This window comes from Macaca nemestrina, chromosome 2, assembly GCF_043159975.1.
Source record: "Macaca nemestrina isolate mMacNem1 chromosome 2, mMacNem.hap1, whole genome shotgun sequence".
In the NCBI taxonomy this organism is placed as follows: domain Eukaryota; kingdom Metazoa; phylum Chordata; class Mammalia; order Primates; family Cercopithecidae; genus Macaca; species Macaca nemestrina.
In genome coordinates this window covers 2,189,604-2,213,908 of record NC_092126.1, presented here as the reverse complement: position 1 = coordinate 2,213,908, position 24,305 = coordinate 2,189,604, and the positions used below count along the sequence as shown (strand labels likewise).

The 24,305-nt window shown below is 35.7% G+C and overlaps 1 protein-coding gene across 32 annotated transcripts in view; it reads left to right on the top strand.

Annotated features, from left to right (window-relative positions):
- Positions 1-24,305, top strand: part of LOC105470793 (discs large MAGUK scaffold protein 1) — a 281,159-nt gene that overhangs the window by 191,787 nt on the left and 65,067 nt on the right. For all 32 annotated transcript variants that reach the window (XM_071090611.1, XM_071090606.1, XM_011723039.2 and 29 more), the window contains 3 exons: positions 5,674-5,794; positions 9,234-9,390; positions 19,949-20,051. In XM_071090611.1, the coding sequence (XP_070946712.1) occupies positions 5,674-5,794; positions 9,234-9,390; positions 19,949-20,051 (381 nt within the window). The remainder of the gene's footprint in view (positions 1-5,673; positions 5,795-9,233; positions 9,391-19,948; positions 20,052-24,305) is intronic.

Sequence of the window (24,305 nt, the reverse complement as noted above, 5' to 3'; positions counted from 1 at the left end):
AAACTCCACTTTCACTTGTGTTATAATAGGAGTCCCTGTTGAAAACCAGGTCTTCCATTTGTGTACTGAATGTCATTATTTATTGTCTGCAGAGAGTATTGTTCTTGCAGCTGTCCCTTCTCTCTTTTGCATAATCAAATTCTCTGTTGACTGGATCATTCCCATCAGCACACGAACATATTTACATACTCCTTATCTTAAGGAAATAGGAGAGACCTTCCTACAATCTTAAGATACCTCTCTAACACTGCTCCTTTTCTCTATTAATATCACCAAGAGCTGATTTTCCTACCATGTTAAGACTTCTTCACATCAAAAAGGAAGAAAGCCAGGCACAATGGTGCGTGCCTGTGGCCCCAATTACTTGGGAGGCCGAGGCAGGAGGGTTTTTTGAACCCAGGAGTTTGGGGGGTATAGTGCACTATTATTGCATTTGTGTCGAACCACTACACTCCAGCCTGGGCAGCATAATGAGACCTATCTCTTAAAAAAGAGGCCAGGTGCGGTGGCTAATGCCTATAATCCCAGCACTTTGGGAGGCCGAGGCAGGTGGATCATGAGGTCAAGAGATCGAGACCATCCTGGCTAACCCAGTGAAACCCCGTCTCTACTAAAAATACAAATAATTAGCCAGGCATGGTGGCAAGTGCCTGTAGTCCCAGCTACTCAGGAGGCTGAGGCAGGAGAATTGCTTGAACCCGGGAAGCGGAGGTTGCAGTGAGCTGAGATTGCACCACTGTACTCCAGCCTGGGCAACAAAGCAAGACTCCGTAAGGAAAAAAAAAAAAATACCCAGTAAAGAGATGGGGAAAGTCTATAAAAGTATTCTTTTATTTGAGACAGGATCTCAGTTGCTCAGGCTGCAGTGCAGTGACACAATTGTAGTTCATTGTAGCCTTGAATTCCTGGGCTCAAGCGATGCTCCCACATCAGCCTCCCAAGTGTCTAGGACATCATGCCCAGCTAATTTTTAAAATTGTTTTGTAGAGATGGGGTCTCACTATGTTGCCTAAGCTCCTAACCTCAAGTGATCCTGCCTCAGCTCCCCCAAAGTGTTGGGATTACAGATGTGAGCCACTGCACCTGACCTCTTTATTTAATTTTTAATTGAATTAAAACATATATTCAGTAAGGGTACCAATTTTAAGAGTTTCGCTTAATGATCAGTCAGGTGGCTTCTTAAAATTGCTATGTATTATTCCATTGTATAAGTATATGACAATTTTTTTCATTTTACTGTTGAATCACTTACAGTTTTGATCTTTTATGAGTATAGCTGCTGTGGATATTTTTGCACATCCTTGTCAGACATAAGCACTCATTTCTCGTGGAGTGAGATTGCTGTGTTATAGGGTAGGCATATGTTTAGTCTCCAGCTGATACTGCTTAAAAAAAAAAAAAAAAAAACAAGCTGGGCGTGGTGGCGAGCACCTGTAGTCCCAGCTACTCGGGAGGCTGAGGCAGGAGAATGGCGTGAACCTGGGAGGCAGAGCTTGCAGTGAGCCAAGATCGTGCGACTGCACTCCAGCCTGGGCGACAAAGCAAGACTCCATCTCAAAAAAAAAAAAAAAAACAATTTCAACAGTATAGGAGATAATACCCCAGTTTTTCTACATCTCACCAACCCTTGGTATTATCCATATTTTTAATTATGAATAGTATGGATATGTATAAAGTTATCTCATGATTTTATTGATGATGATTATTTATTGCTGGTTGTTCCTGATGATTAATGATTTTCAGTATTTTTTGCCTGTGCTTATTGCTTTGACTCTCTTGTTCAATGCAATGTCTGTTCAAATCTTTTTACATTTTTCTATTGGTTTTATTCTTGATTTGAAGGAAGTTTTATGTATTTGAGAAATAACTCTAATCAGTTATATCTATTGCAGATGTCTTCACTGAGTTTGTTTTCCCTTTTCCCCTCAAAAAATGGTGTTTTTTGATGGATAAAATTTTTTAAGTCCTTATCAGTCCTTTCTTTTAAGGTAGAGCTTTTAGTGACCCATTGAAATTTTTCCTATCCTTAGGTCATAAGGGACTTCTAGGAGCTTTATTATTTTGCCTTTCACATTTCTGATCCACTTTGATCTAATTTTTGCATGTAATGAGAGATTTTTAAATATGCAGATATATAATTGATCCAGCATCATTTATTGAAAGACCATTTCTGCCTCTGAATTGCATTGGTGCGTTTAAGTGACCACATATGTATGAACCTATTTCTAGGCTCCTCTGTTTCATTGAACTATTTATCTTTGTGCCACCTGCAGTCTCTTAATTATCATAATTTTATAATAAATGTTGATTTAAAGTAAAGCTTAATTTTGTTACTGTTCAAGATTATGTTGGGTCTTTGAATTTCCTTTTTAATTTTAAGATCCAAAAATTACAGGTCAGTTTAGGAAGAATTAAATTGAGTTCCTTAATCAGTCCATTAATATGAATATCTCTTCATTTATTGAGGTCCTTCTTGCAGTGTTGTATAATAGAGGTTTTATATGTTAGATTTAGTCCTAGGTACTTGATGTTTTTCATGCTATTATAAATGTACTACTTTTTAAATGTTTCTAATTTTAACTGATATATAAGAAATATGATCTGTTTTGTATATTAATTGCCTGGTCAACAATCTTGCTAAATTTGTTAATATTAGGTTTTATAGATCTTTCAGATTGTCTATGTATATAACCATGTCATCTGTGAACAATGAATTTTACTTCCTTCTTTCCTATCTTCATACTGTTGATTTTCTTTGTTCTTGTCTGATGCATTGGTAAGACCTCCGGTTAGGTGTTGAACAGAAATGGTGATAATTAATATCACTGTCATGTTCACAAACGGGGGCAAACAGTATTTCACCATTGTATGTGGTGTTACCATCAGGCCTTCTGTGATAACTTTTTATATTAAGAAAGTTAACCTTTAATCCTGGTTTATGGGGATTAATTGAATTTGGTTAATTGAATTTCATCCAATTATTTATTGAGATGATTTTTCTCTTTTATTTTGTTAATGTGATAAATTACATTGATTTTCTAATGTTAAACCAGTCATTTGTTGTGGGGGGAACCCACATCATTATAATACATATTACATATCATTGATTTTGAACTGCTTGTATTTTGTTTAAGGTTGTACATCTGTGTTCACAAGCATGAGCTTATGATAGTGTCCTGAAATTTTTCTGTCTTGTAATGTTTCAGAATGTTATTTTATCTCTAGGTGTTTTTTTGAATTTTCCAATGAAGCTATCTATCTATCTGGCCCTGGAGTTTTCTTGGGAAGGATTTTAGTTCTGAATGCATTTTCCTTAGCAGATACAAGTGTGTTCAGATTTTCTGTCTCTTGTTACCTAAGAGGACTAGATAACATTTGATTTTTTTGTGTGGTGATTGTCAAGCACTGATGGAGGGATGTTTCTCACAGAGGCAACCTTGCAAGTGAGCAGATGTCAAAATTGGAAAACAATTTATGTACTAGTTTGAAAAATATTTTTAGCAAGAATAGTAAAAGAAATAGAGAAGATTATAGAAGTTATACATGAACTATAGAAGATAAAGAGCCACAATGTTTATAACCAAAATAAGGTAATTGAAATATACTCAGGAATAAAAGTAGAAAAAAAAGAAGTCTGTTGAATCTAACAGAGAATACAGTTTCTCTGCTGGCATTAAAATGCTTTTGTTTTTTACATTATGTATCTTCTCACTTTTAACTTATATTCTTTTTAGCTTCATGGCTTTGCTAAACTTCTGGTTTGGCCACCAGTCTTTTCCCATTTCCACTTCAAGCTCCTCTACTTGCTTTTCTATAAAATCTTAGAGGTGTTGAATCATTAATCTTAATATATAAGAAAAATGAAATAGGCATCCTTGTTTTGTGCTTCTCTGGGGGACCTTTTTACATAAGATTTGGGGCATAAGAAATAGTACTACTTTATCTGATCCTTCTTTGAGGCCGTCATTTCTTTCATAGGAACATTAATTTTTAGTCCCTGTTGTCTAAGAGTATGCGTTACATGTGAGATTAACTGCCCCAGCAAGGATGCATTGACACATAGTCTGGATGTGTCAGGGAAAATGTGTATTTGCTGGTTTGGGCATTTGACTGAATTTCTTTTCTAGTTGTTTTTTGTTTCATCTAAATATGAAAATGCAACAAAAGAATTTAAGAGTCAAAAAGCGATAAACTCTGGATTTTTAAAAGTAGAGGTTAACGTGGGTATCTGTTGTTTGAGGGCTACATACCAGTTCACTTGAAAATCACATATTCTTACCACCCAGGAAAGACTTTGGACTTTCAAAGTTAAGAGCCATTGGTAGAAAGTGCTTTGGCTCAAATACAAAAGAGCATCTTAGAGATGAACTGGGATAGGAAACAATTGCTGTTGGGTACTGCAAACCTGTGATATCAGTAGACATACTACATCTCTAAAACACCACGGGTTCAGTCATTTCCTGGTGTCTTTCATTCAGATCACTTTACTCCTTTATGTTATCTATCTGGCCACTATAGTAATTTGAACTAATGATTCCTGCATTTTTGTACTCCAGTGTGTAGTATACTGCTTCTCTCCATAGAAGATATGCTCTAATTTAATAAAAAAGAGATTTATGTTGGATAATTAAATAATACAGCTACTTTTGAAGTGCTTTGTAACTTTATCATAGTTAAAGCCTCTAGAAAGTTAAATATTGCTTCCTCTGTGTTTTGGTAATGATTGAAATAATTCAAGTGTCTTGTGTCTTTGAAAGCTACAACTGCCATGTGTTACCTACCTGGGTCTTTGGAAAGCATGGTCAGGAATCACTTCATAATTTTCTGTTATTAGCTTTTGCTAGAATGGAAAAGCTATATGTGGTATTTCTTACTATTGAAATGAACCAACGGATGGTTTTTTCTTTCTTTCCTTTTTTTTTTCTTTTTTTCTTTCTCGAGACAGGGGATCTCACTCTGTCACCCTGGCTGGAGTGCAGTGATGCGATCTCGGCTTGCTGCAACCTCCACCTCCCAGGTTCAAGAGGTTCTCCCACCTCAGCCTCCCAAGTAACTGAGACTGCAGGCTACGGCACCATGCCTGGCTAATTTTTGTATTTTTTTGGTAGAGACGGGATTTCACCATGTTGGCCAGGCTGGTCTCGAACTCCTGACCTCAGGTGATCCGCCTGCCTTGGCCTCCCAAAGTACTGGGATTACAGGCGTGAGCCACTACGCCTGGATGACGGTTTTTGCTTATTTTTCATTTTTGCTTTTTACCAGGTTTTTATTCTTCTATGGGTGAATTTAAAAGAATAGATGTAAATTAGGTTGAGAGATCTGAGATAGTAGGAGGACATAGTCTTTTTGCACTTATTGGAAAGCCTCTGGTTTTATTATTCACAATCAAATTTAGACTGTATGTAATTCTTTAAAATAGTAATCTGGGTGTGGTGGCTTATGCCTGTAATCCCAGCACTTTGGGAGGCTGAGGTGGGAGGATCACTTCAGGACAGGAGTTTGAGACTAACCTGGACAACATAACATCCAGTTTTTTAGCTGATGAATAAATTCTCTCTACCAAATTCTGATATACAAAGGAGTGACTATAAATTACACATTAATCACTCATAAATGGAATGCTGATTGGCTTGTTTCGTTTTTGAAGTATTTTTCACTTTCTTTATTTTGAAGCTTCTTCTCAGCCTGTCGATAACCATGTTAGCCCATCTTCCTTCTTGGGCCAGACACCAGCATCACCAGCCAGATACTCACCAGTTTCTAAAGCAGTGCTTGGAGATGATGAAATTACAAGGTAAGGAAGTTAACGTTCGTTCTTCTTACATAAAATCAACTATTAAATTGAATTTTAATCAGCCATGTAAGATAGCCACAAGTTTTAGGACTAAAAAAATTTATTGACAGTTAGTGAGCTTACAGCTTAATTTTTTCCTTTGGAGGATTCATTGAAGAGCCTGAAATATAAAAATGTTTTATTTTTCAAATAAATTACTGCTCCTTTTTTAAAATTAATACTGCTTTTCTTTAAGGCTTGGTAAATTGTTCTTAGGAATTAGCTTAGTAAAACTAAGTTAAGAAAATTCTCATGCCTATTTTAAAGTAACATTTTATATGTTCCTTATCTAACATATACCATAAAAATATTGCAGTTACTTGATTTGTGTTCAGAATTCCACAAGTGGTGGTTTGGTTTGGTTTGGTTTGGTTTGGTTTTAGCAGCAGTGTCTTACTGTGTTGCCCAGGCTGGAGTGCAGTGGTATGAACGTAAGTCACTGCATCCTCGAACTCCTAGACTCAGGCTTCCCTCCCGTATCTGCCTCCCTAGGTACTAAGATTACAGACGTGAGCCCCTTTGGCTGGCTGTTGGGTTGGTTGGTTTGTTTGTTTGTTTGTTTGTTTGTTTGCTGTATATCCTTGATACTTTGACACACAAAATTTACTTTCATCTAAAATTACTAACTGCACTGAAATTTATAGATTAACTATCTTTTTAGTCCCAAAGAATTCTAATGAGGTAGAAAAAAATGGGAGAAAAAGCATTGTAGATCTTTTTCATATTATTCAATATAGTAATAAGACACTGTACAGGTTGCTTTATAATTTGTACATGTTTTTTATATTATAGATTCAACATTAAAATATGTACAAGTAATGTCTGTTCTTAACATTTATTGGTTACATTATTGTTAGCATTATTATTATTTTTTAGTTATCAGACTCCTGATTCTAGGCAGTGATCTTAAGGACAGATAAGAGTGCTTTCTCTTTTCTTTCATAAATAATTAGCAATGTTGGAAACTTAATAGGTTGTCAGTAATTGTGTTTGGGACAAAAATTAGCAGAAAGAATAGTGTTCTAATTTGATTGTAACAGGAATATCCAAGGCTGCTAGTCTTCAGGCAGTGCTTCTAGAGTGACCTTTCATTGCCATTTATTTTTGTTACTTTCTAACAGTGCCTATTTAAGGCAGTAAAGAGAGAAACTATAATAGTGGATGGCTTATTTAGTGTTTAATCTCTTTGCATATTTTACAAACTAAAAAATAAGTTATATTTGCACCTTGATTACTGTTCCTCATGCTTCTTCACTTGAACTCTTGTCTAGAATATTGCATTGGACTTTGAAGTATTATTGCATAACAAGACGACCTGTTTTCATACTTTTCTGTGAAAATCAGGTGGTTCATTACTGGATATATCTTCTTAAAATGGTGTATATTTTGCCACTCCCTTTTGATAAGCACACTACTTTGTAATAGTGAAGTACAAAATCTTTCCAACATTACAAGTTATTCACAATTTGACCTTAAGCAGTCTTTCAGACATTACCAATATCAAAAAAGTAAAAAAAAAATTCACAATACTCCTAAACTTTGGTTCTAAAGTTTATTTTTTAACAGCTTTATTGATATATGATTGACATACCATAAATTTCACCTAGTTAAAGTATACAATTCAATTTGTGGTATATTACATCAGTTTTTAAAAATTGTAGTGAAATATATGTAACAAAATTTGACATTTTAACTATTTTTAAGTGTACAGTTCAGTAGTGTTAATTGCATTCACAATTTTGTGCACCCATCACTATTTCCAAAACCTTTTCATTACTTCAGACAAACTCTGTGACCATTAAGCAGTAATTAACCTTTGGTAACCTTTCATCTACTCTTTGTCTCTATGAATCTGCCTATTCTGGATAGTTTATATAAGTGGAACCATATAATATTTGTCCTTTTGTGACTGGACTGTTTCACTTACAGTAATGTTTTCAAGATACACTCATTTGTTAGCATGTATCAGAATTTCATTTGTTTTTATGACAGTACTGTTCCATTATACATATGTGCCACATTTTGTTTATTCATCTCATGATGGGCACTTGAGTTATTTTCACCTTTTGGTTTTTGTGAGGAATGCTATAATAAATACTGACATGCAAGTATCTGTCCAAATCACTGCTTTCAGTTACTTGGGATATATACCTAAGGGTGGAATTGCTGGGTCATATGGTAATGCTATCTTAGCTTTTTGAGGAACCACCAAACTGTTTTTCGTAGTGCCTACACCATTTCATATTCTCATCAGTAATGTATGAGTTGTAATTTCTTTACATCCTCATCAACACTTGTTATTTTGTTTTGTGGGGTTTTTTTTATAGCCATCCTAGTAGACCTGAAGTATCTCATTATTTTTATATCTATTTCCCTAGTGACTAATGAGGTTGAGCACCTTTTCATGTGCTTATATTATTTGAAAATCAGAGTGTATTTTCCCCTGGAAATACTGTTGAATTTCAGCTGAGTATTTTTTAATCAAGTATAATTTCCTAATATAAAATCCTAATTCATACACATTTTAAAGCATGATAGCAACACTAAACCCAGAATTCATCATCTAATACAGGAAATAAAACATCACCAATATGGTAAAACCTACCTGTGCCCCTGCAGATAGGTTTTAATTATTTCATATAAAAAGCCTGAAGATGGGCAATTCCCAGGTTGGTATAGCAACCTTAGGCCCATGGTGTCTTTAGTATACTCTTGGTTTCACCTTCCTGACTATAGTATGTCCAGACCAGTAAAGGGATTGTATTACTCAGTCGTGTGGGGTTTTGTTTGTTTTGTTTTGTTTTTTGAGGAAAGGAAGGTAGCAAAGACGCTTTGTCCTTGATAAGGTTTGTCTGTCTTTAGAAAATGACAGTAAAATTTCCCTTCGTTTACCAGAGGCTAGAATGGGGTTATACTCTCACCTTAGCAAAGGGGCATGGGATTGCAATGTCTCGCTTAGGTTGGTTACAGTTCATCCCTTTGAGACTGGAGAAAGGGCCTACCTTCTCTAAGACAAAAGGATAGCTGCCTTTTAAACATGTAAGTAGGGGGAGTGATTGCTTTGAAGGTAATAAAGTGTGTGCAACATCAGCTTTTCATGAGTATGTGTATTTCCTGATAGGCTCTTATACTATTTTTAAATTTCCACTTTTTTTTCTGTTTTGGTTTCATTTCTGTTTTATATAACAAGTTTTTTTGCTTTTATATAAAATTAGATTTTTTCCTTTGATTTTTAGGCTTAGAATCTCTTTATCCCATAGTTTTAGGAAAACCATTTATATTTTATCTAGCTTTCTTTGTAGTTTGATAACATAAAAATTATCAGTAGGTAGTTCTCACTGATAGAATGTCAGGTTTTATATAAAATTTCCAAGATACTCAATATTTTTTTAAATTTTAGGGAACCTAGAAAAGTTATTCTTCATCGTGGCTCAACGGGCCTTGGTTTCAACATTGTAGGAGGAGAAGATGGAGAAGGAATATTTATTTCCTTTATCTTAGCCGGAGGACCTGCCGATCTAAGTGGAGAGCTCAGAAAAGGAGATCGTATTATATCGGTAAGACGTGTTAGTCAGGATCATGTTTTTATTTTCACTGGACCTATTTTTAAAGCAAGGTCTTTTTTTTAACATCCTAAAGTAACGGGGTTAGCTTGGTTATCTTCTTACCATTTTACAGCTTAATTGTAGAATTGTAGTGTCAGAGAATATATTATTGTATGATAGGTTTTCTTTTGATATTTGACTCTTCTAAGGGGTCAGTTTTTATAAATGTGCTGGAAGAAATTATGTGTTCTCTATTCGTTGACTGGAAAGTTTGCTATGTGTCTATTAACTCAAGCTTGTTACTTGTGTACTTCTTTATACTTTAATCTGTTACCTTCTTGATCTATTGAGGTTTTTAAAGCTATCCAAATACGATTTTTTTAAAGCTACCCAAATACGGGTTCAGCAGTTGATCCTCATAGCACTAGCTTTTTTTAGTATGTCTTTTGAAATTGTGTTATTAGGTACACATAGTTTTATAGTCGTTATCATGTAATGAACATCTTGATTTATAATAGTGGTTTTGCCCTAGAATCTGTATTGTCTAATGTGGCTGATTTTTTTTTTTTTTTTGGCTTGATATTTGTGTCATCTTTTCTTCTCTTTTCACTTTCAATTTGTGTGCTTTTGTTGTTACCGCTACAATTTTTGGCTAAAACTTACCAATAGTTCTATGTGACACACAGACTTTGGGAAACTTTAATTCTAAATCATGCCATGTCTAGTATTTTACTTCTGTTTCATGTTTATACCCATAAATTGTAATTTTTATTTTTGTTTATTAAAAGTTAATCCACAGGTCATACAATTTTTGTTTACCATCCCATCTTGTATCTTCCTCCTTCTGTGTTTCTCAGTGGACTACTAACGGCATTTGGATTGGACAGTTATTTGTTTTGTAGGACTGTCTTGCTCTTTATAGAAAATTTCCCTTTACTTTCTTTTCTTTTTTTTTTTTTTTGAGATGGAATCTTGCTGTGTTGCCCAGGCTGGAGTGCAGTGGCACAATCTCGGCTCACTGCAAGCTCCGCCTCCCAGGTTCAGGCCATTCTCCTGCCTCAGCTTCCTGAGTAGCTGGGACTACAGGCGCCCGCCACCATGCCTGGCTAATTTTTTTGTATTTTTAGTAGAGACGGGGTTTCACTGTGTTAGCCAGGATAGTCTCGATCTCCTGACCTCGTGAACCTCCCACCTCGGCCTCCCAAAGTGCTGGGATTACAGGCGTGAGCCACCACGCCTGGCCAAAAATTTCCCTTTTCTCAAAGTTTTCATATACGTGCTAGTAGATATGCATGCTACATGCGAGTAAAACTCCCTAGTCATTGTAAAAAGCAAAAATGCCCTTCAAATATCTAAATGCACCATAGTGTGCAAGCCCTTGGTTTGTGCTTTCAGCAATGGTTCCTTAATCGTAACTATTCTAGACTTTATCTGAAAGCATCTTTATTTTATTTCACTTTAAAAGTTAGTTCAATCTAGAATTACAGGTTGATAGCTGTTCTCTCTCAGTGTTTTGAAGATACTATTTTATGTTGTCTGGCGTGTTTTGTTTCTATTTAACAAAAAAAGTCTACTCTCTTGTTTGTAGGTGATTTGTGAGGGGGTGGTTTCTGGTTGCTTTTAAGATGCTTTCTTTGATGTGCTGCAGTTTCACTAAAATGTGAAACTGTGTCTGTGTGTAGCATATTATTTGCTCTGTTTGGAATTCATTATGCCTACGGAATCAGAGGAGTCATGTCTTTCATCAGTTGTAAAAACTTCTTTCATCAGTTCTGGAGACTTAGCCATTGTCTTTTCAAATTTCGCCTTTCCCATGTTGTATGTACTCTGTCCCTAAACTCCTATGAGTGGATGTTAATCTGTTTTTCATGTCTTTTAACCCCAATTTCATAGTTACAACTCTGTCTCCTTGTAGTTCAAGTTTGTAAATTTTCTTTTCTTTTTTCTTTCTTTCATTTTTTAAGAGACAGGGCTTCAGCACATTGCCTGGGCTGGAGTACAGTGGCCATTCACAGGCACAATCATAGAGCACCATTATAGCCTCAAACTTGTGGGCTCAAACGATATTCCTGCCTGAGCCTCCCAAGAAGCTGAAACTGCAACAGCTTAAATTTTCTTATCTATATCGAATCTGAAGCTATATCTTATCTATATCTTACCTATATCTTATCTTAACTGTATCTTATGTATATCTAATCTGAAAGTATGCCTTATCTCTATCTTGCCTATATCTTAACTGTATCTAATCTGAAACTATGGCAGCTTAAATTTTCGTGTCTATATCTAATCTTAAAAGCCACAATTTTAAGATGCAGAAATTGTCAGCTTGGTTCAAAAAAGCAAGACCAAACTATATACTTTTTATCAGAAATTTGCTTTAAATATAAAGGCTCATGTGTTGTAAGTAAAAGAGTGAAAGAAGGTATACTCTGCAAATAGTATACTAAAGCTACTGTCTTAATATGGCACAAAATAGAATTTAAGACAAATAATGTTATTGTACATAGATTTCATAATTATAAAAGCAGCGAGAATTATGAAAGTGTCATTTCATCAAGAAGACATACCTAGTAATATTTTCAAAATACGTGCAGTATAAATGATCAGAACTGAGGAAGGAAATGGACAAATCTGCAGTCACATTTGGAGATTTAAATGCCCTCTTCTTTAATTGATAGAACAAGCAGACACAAGGAAAAGAAGAAGAATCTCATATCTTACTTCATGTCATATAGAAAAATTAACTTGAAATGGACCATAGAACTAAACTTCTAAAAGAAAACATAAAAGAAAATCTTAGTGAATGTGGATTAGATAAATTTCCTAAATAGTACCAGAGGGCTACCAAGTCAGTTCAATAGAGAAGGGAAGATCTTTTTAACAAATGGTGCTATAATACTTAGGTATCTGTATATAAGATTATAAACCTAAACCAGTCTTACTCCAGACATAAAATTTAATTCTAGATGGATTATAGATCTAAATGTAAAACTCAGAACCATAATCTTCCTAGAAGAAAATATCAGAGACTATGTTTGCAGGCCTAGAGGAGGTAACAGTTCCTTGAACAAAATGCATAAAACACTAACCATAAAGAAGATGACATTAAGAAACCAAGAATGTTGGGTGAGGTGACTTGCTTATAATTCCAGTGACTCAGGAGGCTGAGGCAGGAGGATCGCCTGAGGCCAGGAGTTTGAGACCAGCCTGATCAACATAGCAAGACCCATCTTTTAAAAAACAAATATTTTTTTAGCCAGATATAGTGGTGGGCACTTGTAGTCCCAGCTACGTGGAAGGCTAAGGCAGGAGGATCACTTGAGCTTAGGTGTTTGAAGCTACAGTGAGCTTTGATCCCACCACTGCACTCCAGCCTGGGCAACAATGCAAGACCCTGTCTCAAACAAAAAAGATAAAAAACCAAATAGGCAAACCACACAGTGGTAAAAAAATATTCTCAGCACATACATGACATACTACTTATATCCAGAATATATAAATATCTCTTACAAATTAACAATAAAAAGATGAGTAACCCAATTAAAAATGCACAAAAGACTTGAACAGATACATCACAAAAGATATGTGAATGGCCAGTAAGCACATGAAAAGGTGCTTAACATTAGGCATCAGAGAAGTGCACAGACCACGATGAATGAAGAGGTTTGTAGGGATTCGAATAAGAGTGATGTAATTGTTCTATATTTTGATTGTGGGTGGCTGCACGAAATTCACATTTGCCAAAACTTAACTATACACTAAAAAAGATTGAATTTGCCTAGATAAAAATAGGTATTCTTGAAGTCATAATGAAATACGATATCCCACTTAGTTGAACCGCAAAAGAAAAAAATAGCATCATTCACTGATGAGGATATGGAGCAACTGCAACCCTCATTGACTACTAGTGGACATGTAAAGTTGTATATACCACTACAAGAACTTTTAGGAAGGTTTTTAAGGAGTTAAACATACATCTAATCTTATCACCCAGGTTTTACCCAGGACAAATGAAAGCGTATGTCGACAAAAACACTTTGACAAGAACATTCTTAACAGCCTTACTCATAATCATCTAGATCTTGAAATGACCCACGTTTCCATCAACAGGAAAATTGCTCAATTGTATGTTTACACAATATAATACTACTCAGCAATTAAGAGGAACAACTGCTGAAACGCAAAACACATAACAAAAATACATACCATATAATTCCAGTTACATGATCATCATGAACAGGTAACACTAACTTGTGCTGTAAGTCAGAAAGCGGTTGCCAGTGATTGGGACTGACTATAGAAGTGCACAGCTGAACATTGATGGAAAAGATACATGTCTTGTTGGGGATAGTGGTTTCATGATTTATATGGTAAGCAAAATCCTTTCAGCTGAGCTGTTCAAATGTCTACATTTCATTATAAAATATACTGTAATTTATTAAAGTAAGTTACAGTATGATAAGGAAAAGTTAGTGGTAAGGAATGGACTTAAAAAATAAATATTGTTGAGCATATTACCTAGTTATTTAGGGAAATAAAATTAGCTTAGAGCCTCACTTCACACGTTATGTCAGAATAAATTTTCATTTAGCCTAGAGTTCAGTAATAGACGTTTTTAAATTGTCCATTTGGAACCACTTTATGTAGGTCATTGACACAGTGCTAAAGTGTGTGAGACCAACCATCTCAACCTAGTTCGCCCAGAACAGTCGTGGTTTTAGAACTGAATGCCCCATGTCTGGAAACCTTTGGTCTCAATTCTAAAACTGGAAGTCTCAGCTAGTCCAGGGAAGTAGCTCACCCTAATGTGAGTGCAGTTAAGTACCGCATTATGTTTAGCAGTATGCATCAGTAACCTTAAAATTTCAATGCTTACTGAACTTCTCTAGGGAAATGCCCTGAAAGCACTAGGGAATAGTAGACCAATCAGAAAATGTAAAAGGAAAATTGGAGGAATGAATTCTCCATAAGGCCTTTGAAAACCTCCAGTGTATTCCTTGGAACCAGAAGGCCACACACACGTTCAGGGCTGTGCGCATGCTCAGGAAAGACCAGAAAAGGCCTTAAACTGTCACGTCTGCCTGATCATGAGCTTCTGCGCAAGCGGTTTCAGGCAGTTGTTAACGCCTTATCAGAGTGTTACAAAGTGGGCCCCCGAAATGCACATGTAGCCCTTGTGGACGATTTATAAGTTTTAGGCATTTAAGGAAATATCTGTTCAGTCATTAACTAACCACTAAGCTAACCAGACAGAGACTTCAGTGGCCAGATACGACAAAGAATACGGACTTTGTAACATCAGAAAACTCACTAACAGACAGCAATGACAAGCCTAGATAAGAGGACAGTTCTGCTATCCAGAGTTGCCATATTATATTTATTTTAAATGCCTATTTTTCATCATAAAATTGTGAGGAAAGCAGAAAAAAAGGTATGGCCCCTGTGCAGGAGAAAAACACAATCAATGGATATTGTTCCTAGGGGAGGTCAGACATTGAACATACTAGACAAAGACATTAAACCAGGTATTTTAAATATGTTCAAGGAATAAAAGAAAACTATCCTATAGACTGAAATGAAAGTAAAGGAACAATATCTCACCAAGTAAAAAATATCAGTAAAGAGTTAGAAATTATATGTAAGAACCAAATAGAAATTCTGGAGTTGAAAAGTACAGTAACTTAAATGAAAAATTACCTAGACAAGGTCAACAGCAGATTTGAGCTGGCAGAAGAAAGAATCAGCAAACTTGAAGATGGGTCGATTGAGATTTTGATGCTGAAGAACTGAACAACAGCAAAAAAAAGAAAGAATGAAGAAAAATTAACAGCTTCAGAGACCTATGGGATACTATCAAGTTTACCAACATAATGGGAGTGTGTGAAGGATGGGAAAGAGAGAAAAAGGAAGAAAGAATATTTGAATAAATACTCTCCCAAAACTTCTAAAACTTGATTAAAACCATTAATCCAAGAACCTCAATGAACTCCAAGTTGAATTAATTTAAAGAGATCTACAACATAGACACATTACAATCAAACTGTCTCAAGCCGAAGGCAGAATATTGAAAGCAGCAAAAAGAAATAAGTCATCACATGCAAGGGATCCTCAACAAGATTAATAGCTGATTTCTCATCAGAAACCGTGGGGGTCAGAAAGCAGTGAAATAACATATTCAAAATTCTGAAAAGAAAAAAACTTTGTTGACTAGAACTCTATATCCAGCAAAACTGTCTTTTGGAAGCAAAGAAGAAATCGGGACATTGCCAGATAAACAAAAGCTGAAGGAGTTCATCTCTCAAAAACCTGCCCTATAGGAAATAATAAAGAGAATCCTTCAGACTAAAATGAAAGGAAACTAGAGAGTAACTCAAATCCACACGAAGAAATAAAGAGCATAAGTAAAGGCAACCACATGGGTAAATATAAAACAACATAAGGGTATTATTTTATATGCAACTTTTTTTCTCCAACCTGATTTTAAACAACTGAATAAAGCCATAATTACAAATTGATGTGCACACATTGTATAAACATATAATTAATATGACACCACCACAAGGGGGTAAATAAACTAGGTTCTCATAAAATGTTTGTTTGTTTACTTGTTTATTTTTAGAGGTAGCATCTCACTCTGTCACCCAGGCTGGAGTGCAGTGGCACAATCATAGCTCACTGCAGCCTCAAACTTACTCACTCGGGCAGTCCGCCTCCCTCAGCCTCCCGAGTAGCTGGGCTGCAGGTGTGCACCACTACACCCAGCTAAATTTCTTTTCTTTATTTTTTTAGAGATAAGTGTCTCTCTGTGTTGCCCAGCCAGGCCTCAAAGTGTTGTACTCAAGTGATGCTCCTGCTTCAGTCCTCTTGCCTGAGCCACCTGAGTCACTGGGATTGCAGTCGGGAGCCACCACCTCTGACTTTAAATTTTTACTTTACAATCCAAGATAACCACTAAGAAATAAATGACATGGGAATTAAAATGGTACACTAGGAAATATCTAATATAAAAATAATGCAATAATTGAGGAATAGAGAAAGAAAAGACATAGAACAAATCACCAAATTAAGTAAATTCTACATTATCAGTAATTATATTAAATATAAATGGATTAAGCACTCCAGTTAAAAGGCCAAAGATGTTGATAGAGTAGATTAAAAAACAGAATCCAACTATACAAGGTCTACAAGAGACACTTTAGACTGAAAGACACAAGGTTTAAAGTAAACAGGTGGAAAAGATACATTACACAAAAAGTAACCAAAAGACACCTACTGTGGCTATACTAATATCAAAGTACACTTTAAGAAAAAAATTATTACTAAAGGCAAAAGACATTTATAATATATATCATTATATAGTCATGATGATATGTATTTTATAGTTATATACTCTATAATACATTTCTAGAAAGACATAAACTATTGAAACTAACTCAAGAAGAAATAGAAAATTTTAATAGATTTAAAACAAGTAAGGAGATGGAATTAGCAATCAAAAACTTAAAAAACACAAAAATCCCAGGACCAGATGGCTACACTGGTGCGTTCTGCCAAACATTTAAAGAATTAACACCAATCATTCACAAACTCTTCCCCAAAAGGGAATAAGCAATGAGGAATGCTTTCCAGCTCATTCTGTGTGGCCAGTATTATTCTTATACCAAACCAAAGACATCACAAGAAGAAAAAACTGCAAATCAATATCCCATATGAATATAGATGTAAAAATCAACCAAATAACAACCTGGATCCAAACAGCATGAAAAAGGATGATGTACCATAACCAAATGGAATTTATTCAAGGAATGCATGGTTAGTTCAACGTAGAAAAACCAAAAAGACGCCATCTTAATAAGGACATAAAGCACATGATACCTCAGTAGACACAGAAAAGCAATTGTCATAAACCAACAGCTTTTCATGATAAAAACACTGAATAAACTGGGAGTAAAAGGGACCTTCAGCCTGATAAAGGGTATCTCTGGAAACCCCGTAGCTGACATCATACTAACTGGTGAGAGACTGAAAGCTTTCCCTCTAAAATCAGGAACAAGACAAGGGTATCTGTTCTTCCTGCTTCGATTCAACATTGTCCTGGAGGTTCTAGAATTTAGGCAAGATTTTTTTAAAAAAGGCTACCAGAATAAAAAGCAAGAAAACTATTTCTATTTGCAGATGACATGATCTTGTATAGCAAAAATCTTAAATACAACAGCAGACTATCAAGCTGATAAACGATGTCAGTAAATTTGCAGGATAGAGAAAAAATTCATTTATAATAGTATCAAAAAGAATAAAATAAATAAATTGAAGTATAAATTTAAGGACATGGGTAAGCAAAAGTGGCAAATGCATTTTTAATGGATTTTAGTGGAGCATTATTTAGCCATAATAAGGAATGAAGTACTGATACATGCTCCAAAGATGAACCTTGGAAATGTGTTAGTGAAAGAAGCCAAGCACAAGTGGCTCCATATTATATATCCCATTTATTTGAAATATACAGAATAGGGGAATTCATATGGTTAGAAAGTAGAATCGTAGTTGCCAGTGATGGAGAGGAGACACAGGAGTGACTCAGTGGATACAGAGGTTCTTTTTGGGGTGATGAAAATATTTTGAAATTAGGTGGTGATGTTGGTTGCACAACCTTGCGAATGTACTAAAAACCACTAAACTATATGCTTTAAAAATGAATTCTATGGTATGTGAATTATTTCTCCATTTTTTAAAAAATTGGTATAAAAGAAAAAAAGTGACTCTAAGGCTATTTATGCAAATACATCTCTCAGTACTGGAATTCTAAAATATCCTTAATAATATATCTTCAATTGAAATGTTCAGTGATAGTCTGGAAAGTCTTTAATATGTAGTTTCATTCAACAAATTATGCTCTTAAAAAGAGTTTGGTGCACAGAAATAATCATTAACATTTTTAATCTTTTCTACAATAATCTATGAAAATCTTTCTTTATATTTCTTGCCTGGCTTGTTCTCCCAGGAATTAGGAAGATTTTCTTTATACACTAAGTAGAACTATTTATAAATTGTATTGAGTTTTATATGGCCATCCTCTGCTGGAGATACTGTCTAATAACCACATTGTTACATTTGTTTATATTAAGATTTTTAGATCTTGGTTTTCGTTGAGGGAGTGGCAGGTGGTGGTTTGAGACAGAGTGTCTCTCTCTGTCACCCATGCTGGAGTGCAGTGGCGTGATCTCAGCTCACTGTAACCTCCACCTCCCAGGTTCAAGTGATTCTCGTGTCTTGGCCTCCTGAGTAGCTGAGACTACAGGCATGCGCCACCATGCCCGGCTAATTTTTGTATTTTTAGTAGAGACAGGTGTTTGCCATGTTGGCCAGGCTGGTCTGAAACTCCTGGCCTCAAATGAACTACCCACCTCAGCTTCCCAAAGTGCTGAGATAACAGGTGTGAGCCACCATGCCCAGCCTCAAGGGGTATGTATTTAAATTTAGTTGCATAATGGTTTCTTTTTAGATAATATAAAACATCAGATCTTTATATGGTTAAAATATTCTTTATGTAAATTTATGATCCCAAGAATTTCTGGGCTCATAGTCAAATTTTTTAAAAGTGATATGTGATCTTTAACAGATTTTAGATTAGTACTCAACAAAATAAGTTTTTATGTAAAAATTGCATGATGATCGTTCCTTTCCAAAAATTTTCAGTGAAGGTCCTGAACATTGCTGTATTCTATTCATTGTTGGTTCTTAATTTTTTTTAATTCAGTATTTAAAGCTTATTACATTCAAGTATAATGCTTCCATGAATGTCCTCTTAAGTTTGTCTTATTGTGGAAAAGGAACAATCTCTTAAGATAATGTACCTTGCACTATGTATATATATGCGCGCAAAGTATTGGCAACCTTTCAGAAATAAGAATTAAGTTGCCTCTTCTTCTGGAGTAGGATTGCACCTACTGGTAGAATTGGATAATTATTTCACCTGAGGAAGGGCTCTTTATTCAAAAACTGACTCCTGGTTCGTTTAATTAACATTTATTCTAATTAAACCAGTCCTTGAAATCTGAGCTGTTTTAATATTTCTAAATAATAGCTTTCCTATTATACCAAAAGAATGGAATAAAGTTTGTACAGGAAGAAAAATAATTGGAACTGAGTTGAGCAGTAGGCATGAGAATGTGGCAGGAGGTGAATGGATGCTACAAACAAAATGACTTTCCCTCCCATTACTTGAGTTCCTAGTAAAATAAAGTATGCAAAATGATGCCACTTGATTTTTCAGGTTCTCAAATTAAGGTGCATTTCTCAGTGGATTGATACTCAGCCTTCTGGGGGAAAATGTTTCGGTTTTACTCACTTGACAGTAAGCAAAGTGGTTTTAGTAAATAAAATAGCTTTGAATGATAATATTTTGTTTTAGTACACAATGTATTTTTAGTCAATCAGAACAGGAAACATTTTAGTGGTCAAGTTATTGCGACTAATTTTTTAATACATGCTTACTCAAAGAATAGACTCTTGTGATTTCTAATCAAAGTGATTCTTTTCTCCCAAATTAAAATTTGGGTTTGATTTACAGGTGAACAGTGTTGACCTCAGAGCCGCTAGTCATGAGCAGGCAGCAGCTGCATTGAAAAATGCTGGCCAAGCTGTTACAATTGTTGCACAATATCGACCTGAAGGTAATAACATTCTTATTGTCTGTAGTTATTGCTTATTTTAGTTTTTAAAATTCTTCCTCTTTAATAATGTTTAACTTCCAAGCTTCCTTTTTGGTGTTTGGTTTTTTTTTTTTCTGATTTGCTAATCTAGTATTTGTTTAGTCTGAACCTAGTTCTTTTTCGAAATCAAAAGTTGTTTGGTTTTTTGGTTTTTGAGTTGGGGTTCCACTCTTGTTGCCCAGGCTGGAGTACAATGGCGTGATCTCAGCTCATCCCAACCTCCACCTCCCAGGTTCAAGTGATTCTCCTGCCTCAGCCTCCCAAGTAGCTGGGATTACAGGCGTGCACTACCACATCCAGCTGATTTTTTGTATTTTTAGTAGAGACGGGGTTTCTCCGTGTTGGTCAGGCTGGTCTCAAACTCCTGACCTCAGGTGATCCACCCGCCCCGGCCTCCCAAAGTGCTGCGATTACAGGCGTGAGCCACTGGGCCCTGCCAAAAGTATTTTTTAATGAGGTGGGAACTGGCATCCGCAAGCTTAACCCACATAACCCCATTATGTGGGTTAATTTAACTGTTTATTTTTTTAAATCTGTTCTGTAACTGAAGACCTATCTTTTAATGTTCCTTTTACTACTTTATTGATCTGAAAAAATAATAAAAACCATAAGCAGAGATACTAATAATGCCCAAAAAATCAGATCACCCAGATTTTTTCTAGTTTTTGAATTAGGTTATAATTATTAATATCAAGATTTAAGACACGTTTCTAATAGCTGTTACTGCTGTTTAAAATAAAGAGAAGAATGCCAAGTTTGGGGTATAATGTGTGTCTAGATGGTAAAGTATCATGGGTGTGACCTTACTAAGTTCCTAGGGGAAGAAGGTGGTAATGGAAAATTTGAGGTCATGCCGTATTACACGTATGTAAGACTCTAGTGTACATCAGCATAACCACAACCCCAGTAAAACCTCAGTGGAATTTAAAAAGCTTAAATACCCAAAAGAATACATAGTGTATTTGTTGATGCTCGTAAACAACATAATGAAGAAGGAAAAAATGATGTGAGTAAAGGAGCTAAATGAATAATTCCATAATTTATCAACTAATTACATTTATTATTTTTTGAAGCAGAATTTGTTTTTTTAATCTAGTATGTTTTTTAGCTGATCACAGTAGCATGTTGAGCGTTGCTTGGTCTTTCTTAAGTATAGGAGGTTCTGTCTAAACAAGGGAAAATTTGTTTACTTGGGAGTAAATTCTGAATATTAATTCACATTAACCAGACAATAGGGACTAACATATGAAGTCAGAAGGTCAATTCATTAATTTTTGTGAGAAACAAATCTGCCAGTGGGACCCCATGTACTTTTATCTTCTGGCCAACACATTCCACCCCGTAGGTACACTATATGGAAGCCAAGTTACAGTCACTCGTTCCTTAGTATTATAGACAGCCTCTCATTTATATAAGGAATACAAACTTTTTAGGTGTGGTTACGGGTAACTTAATATCTGCTCCCTGACCTCAAAACACACAGAACCCACAGAAGCAGTAAGAAAAACAAAACATACACATATGCTCCTACCCACACAACTTCACTTCATATTTACTAAAACTAAGAAGGTCGGTATAATACCTGGACAACCAAGTGGAGGTAAAGACTCCTTAAGCAGCTGAGATCTTGCAGAAGCCACAAGGAAAGAGGGGAGGAGTTAAAATATGGAATGTTAAGAATGCTTCGTAGTGTCAGAAATTTAGGATATGGTATAAAATTGCACCTCTTAAAGGTGAGGGGCTCATTTTTGAGGTATAAAAACAGGAGCCTTTTTTATTGCAGGTCTTGGGAAGTAGGGTGAGCAGGCTGGAGCAGAAGCCACTCATGATGTGGTTTGGTTTAGAAGAGCAGAGGACCCATATTTGGATAAAGCAGCCTGCCTCTGTAGGATCAGATAATGTGACAGTATTTGGGTTTTAAAACCTCTAAAAATGTCCTGTGCCTCCATCTTTCCTGTGCCCATAGACTCTGAAATAGCTACTCTAGCAAAGTAGCAAAGTAATAAGTACTTTTTTTTTTTTTTGAGACGGAGTTTCACTCTCTTGCCCAGGCTGGAGTACAGTGGTACAATCTCAGCTCACTGTAACCTCCGCCTCCCTTGTAGGTGGGATTACAGGCACCTGCCACCACGCCCAGCTTATTTTTATATTTTTAATAGCAACGGGGTTTTGCCATGTTGGCCAGACTGGTCTCCTGAGCCTTAGGTGATCCGCCCGCCTCAGCCTCCCAAAGTGCTGGGATTGCAGGTGTAAGCCACCACCTCCAGCCCCAGTAATAAGTAATTTAAAAGTAGCCTCACATGCATACAAAGATAAGAAGAAGAGGTGGGGAAAAGCATCAAAGCTTAGTAACAGATTAGCTACACGCACATACAACACAAAAACATTAACACAAATCAGATTAAAATTTAACCTTAATGTTTTGCAATTTATGCATTCACTTTGAAAGAAGACCACAAAGTAGAAATGTAAGAACTATAGGAAAAGATGACTCAATAACCAAAAAAAATTACCTTTGAGCTGGCAGAACCCAGGAGAGAAGAAAGCAACCAAGTTAGTGAAATTAGACCACAAACACAGAGTCACTGCAGAAAACCAGGAGACATAGAAGATACAATAGAAAAAGTAGACAAAATGAAACCGAGAAAATCCGAAAAGATTAAAAGAAAATGTTAGCAATGGAAGGTAATTATTTGTACAATATATACATAATTAGACTTTCTGAAGAATAATTTTAAGGAAGAGAATAAATGTCTTAAATTATAATTCAATGCATTCAAGAAAACTTTCTTGAAATAAAAAGAAATAATCTTTGTATTAAAAGGGTACAGCGTAATATAGGGAAAATTGACTCCGAATGGCCAAAACTCAGACATTCTTGTTAATGTTTATTAAGAAAGAATTTTTTCGGACCCAGGCAAAAATACCAAGTCATGATACAGGAGGGAAAATTGGTTGATAGGAAAAACTACTCTAGTGCTTAGTGAGCATAGTACAGAACAAAAATAGTTAATTCACTTGTAATCCCAGCACTTTGGGAGGTTGAGGCAGGAGAACTGCTTGAGTTCAGGACTTCAATACCAGCCTAGACAACAAAGTGAGACCCCATCTCTACAAAAAAATCAAAAATTAGCCAGGCATGGTGGCACATGCATGTGGTCGCAGCTACACAGGAAGCTGATGCAGGAGGATCACTTGAGCCCAGGAGGTTGGGGCTGCAGTAAGCCGTGTTCGTGCCACTGCAGTCCAGCCTGGGCAGCAGCAGGAGACCCTGTCCAAAAAAAAAAAAATCATTAATTTTTACCATTTTTATAGTTAGTGGCTCTTAAGTTTAATTTACCCCTATATGCACTAGATACACTTTCCACTGATAGTTAGCAAGGGTGGGCTACTCTTATCCTAGGTTAGTTATTGAATGGGCCCAGGAATTTCCCTCTCACTATCTTTTACTGTGCTTGTATTGTTTGGTCTTTCCTCCTTTATTCTTTCTTTTTTGCTTCTTTTTGTGATTTCTGCACTTTTCTTTTGTATGAGCCTTTCTAGATGGTACTCTTTTTATTTAGTTTTATTCAATACTTTCACCTATTCTAGTATAGATGAAGCCATTTTTGTATCAAGGAGAATTTGCATTCTTTGATTATTTAAATAGCAACTATTTAGTAGATACATCTATGTTTCAAGGGTTACTCTTATGTTGATTACTCTCACATATGTGTCTTATTTCCAGACATCTGAACACCACACTTACATGTCCTATTTGATTTCTTTAGCTGTATTTCTCAATGTGTTTCAAATTTAACGTTTATGAAATTTAACTTTTTTTACTAGCTCAATAAATGGCACCTCCATTCGTGCTTAAACCAGAAGCTCAGGAATCATACTTGACTCCCTCCCCATTCACAACCTCTCAGTCACAGCCACTAGCCTAGCCAGAGCCACCATCATCCCTTACCTGAATTACTGTAAAATCCTCTAACATGTCTCCTCACTTCTTTCTTAATTTTCTCCAATACATTCCCTATTCCTCAGCCAAAAGAATCATTTTAAATACAAAAATTGGGTTGAATTATTCCCCATTTAAAACAATATCCATTTTACTCTTAATAAAACCCAAATCCTTTAATAGGCCTGCAAGTTTCTTTGTAATTGTACACAGCACAGCACATACGATTTTACTTCATGCCTTCCACTCTTTCCTTTGCTCCTTAAGCTCTA